Genomic DNA, 2,284 nt, shown 5'->3' with positions numbered 1-2,284 from the left:
GCGCTGTGTGGACGCGGACCCGACACGTCGGCCGACAGCAGCCGAGGTTGCGGCGGTTTTGAAAAGCATCTTGGACTAATTTGACATAGATGACGCAAAATATATTGTACAAAGTTGGAACAACCTATCCGTGTCATATTGGGCATGATAAAATTTGGGCGCAAATAAACCCCAACCAAAGGTGGTCAACATCCAAACTCAATTAATCGCGGGTTCACACTCTCGTCGTTAATGCACCTCACAAAATGACTCTGGGCGCCTCATGGGCTATGAGGCGCCCAGAGTCCTAGCTACTATGAGTCAAAGCTAGATTCAAGGTCATGTTGCAAGGTATATATCGATGCTGTTTTTCCGCAAAGTTCCACAATTTTTGCCACATTTTGGTTGCAAACATCCTGTCCATGGCCTGAATATACCAGTATTTGCATCCGCACGCAGGGGCATCTCGCAACTGCAGTCGAGGAGGACGTCCTTGGTGTCGAGAAGAACGTACGTTGTAGCGTCGAGTGCGAAGGATGTTTCTTGAAGCGTCATGTCAATGACACGGAGCATCATCCATGATGACCATTGCAAAACATGGTTTCTTTGATTGCGCTATGGCGTCAACGTACGCATCCGAGGTCCCTTCTCTAATTTTCGACCCAAATTATTCTCCAGCACCGTCCTAGTATTCCATATATTTACATAAGACTTCGTCCCCTCTGTCAATAGACTAATCGTGTACAACGATAAGCAATGCACGACAGTGCACCTTCGGCCGTCCGCTACCGAAGACATGTCCGCAGCCGACAGCAAGCTCCAAAAAATCGAGTGTCCAACACCCGCCACTGGACTTCTGCGATCTTCGACATTGTACTTTGATTTGATTGGTTGCTGTGCACGAGTATCTTGTAAAACCAGCCAATCAATGACGTGACGCTGGCACCGCCGTCCCAATTTGTCATTTTCAAAATGTCGAGGTATCTTGTACTCCTCGCCCTCGCCCAGTTTGCGGTCGCCCAAGGTCGCATAACCTTGTATGGCACATGCCCAAGCTTCGATACCACCGACGGCCCTTGCCTCGTCGACAGCACCTCGGGCAACACGACAGCAACCATCGTCGTCAACGGCGCACTAAGCCTCCGCGGCGCCAACATCACCAGCCTGCAAGAGCTCCCGTCCAATGTATCCTCTCTGTATGAGTATGCGTGATAACCATGACGACTCACGATGCGTCTAGTGATATCTCCATCAATCAGATCGCTTCGATTACGAGCTATAAACCGTCTAATGTGCTCACCACGCTGTACGTCGCCTCGGCTAACCATTTTTCCCACTTATTGAATATGGATAGAAACTTGAGTGGAAATGCACTCAACTCCATCAACAGCATCCCAGTGATTCCAGCACTTCAGACGTTGTAAGTTATCCGATGCAAAATCACTCGACGGCTCACTTGCGTTTGTGTTGCGCTAGAGATTTAAGAAACAACAACATCAACGACGGTGCGTCCCTAGCTCGCCTCTCTGCATTCCAAAACCTCCGCGTGTTGTACGTATGACTCCTTTCCTGAGCGCTGGTCGAATTGTCTCTTTGGGCAGAAACCTCTCAAACAACCAACTGCGGAGTATCCGCAACCCCACCTTTCCCGCGTCGCTTCAATCGCTGTACTACATTGTCCTCTTCTGCACATTTTCTCACGAGCCAAATATATATCATGTAGGGACCTCTCAGGCAATGTGATATCGGTATTTGACGTCTCAACGGCCACCTACAAGGCGCTTGTCGCGCTGCCGCGGCTCACCTTGGGCACAGTTGCGCTCACGAGCTGCTCTGGTCAGCTCATGATGCTCGGTCGGGCCGTCGTCTGCGTCACTGACGCCAACGCCACCTTGTCCTTCTTTGGCTGTACGATCCTATCCGCTTATCGACTTTGCGCTTATGGAACATGATGCGTTCTAGCGCTCTACGGGCCGCTCGTGTTGGTCTTTGGCGGCTTTACGACCATCTCGCTGGCGTACCTCATCTTCTTTCGAGATCGCGAATCCAGTGCAACCGAGCGACGGGATCCGGCGCTCCGCGCCACGTGCATTAGCTCGGGCTACTCGCGCATGGACGACGATCCGGTCGAGTACCGCATCTCGGTCTCGCTAGACCTCGACACCTCCGACCTTACGAGCCGCCTCCGCAACGATGACGCGCTTACGCCTGCCCACAAGCTCCACCTCAAAGACATTCGCAAACTCAAACTCATCAGCGCAACACCGCTCTACACGACGTACGTCGCCCAGCACTTGGCCATGAA

General features: G+C 51.8%; 1 protein-coding gene across 1 annotated transcript in view; it reads left to right on the top strand.

The window, feature by feature from the left end:
* The window catches only part of SDRG_05243 (hypothetical protein), a gene marked incomplete at both ends in the record, with an annotated part of 5,181 nt that overhangs the window by 1,889 nt on the left and 1,008 nt on the right, over window positions 1-2,284 (top strand). Inside the window, 5 exons of the mRNA XM_008610953.1 lie at window positions 420-496; window positions 1,497-1,530; window positions 1,581-1,646; window positions 1,703-1,887; window positions 1,942-2,261. Of these exons, the coding sequence (XP_008609175.1) occupies window positions 420-496; window positions 1,497-1,530; window positions 1,581-1,646; window positions 1,703-1,887; window positions 1,942-2,261 (682 nt within the window). The remainder of the gene's footprint in view (window positions 1-419; window positions 497-1,496; window positions 1,531-1,580; window positions 1,647-1,702; window positions 1,888-1,941; window positions 2,262-2,284) is intronic.

This window comes from Saprolegnia diclina (assembly GCF_000281045.1).
Source record: "Saprolegnia diclina VS20 unplaced genomic scaffold supercont1.13, whole genome shotgun sequence".
In the NCBI taxonomy this organism is placed as follows: Eukaryota; Oomycota; class Saprolegniomycetes; order Saprolegniales; family Saprolegniaceae; genus Saprolegnia; species Saprolegnia diclina.
Note: the sequence above shows the minus strand (reverse complement) of the source record. Positions and strands in the feature narration are given on the sequence as shown.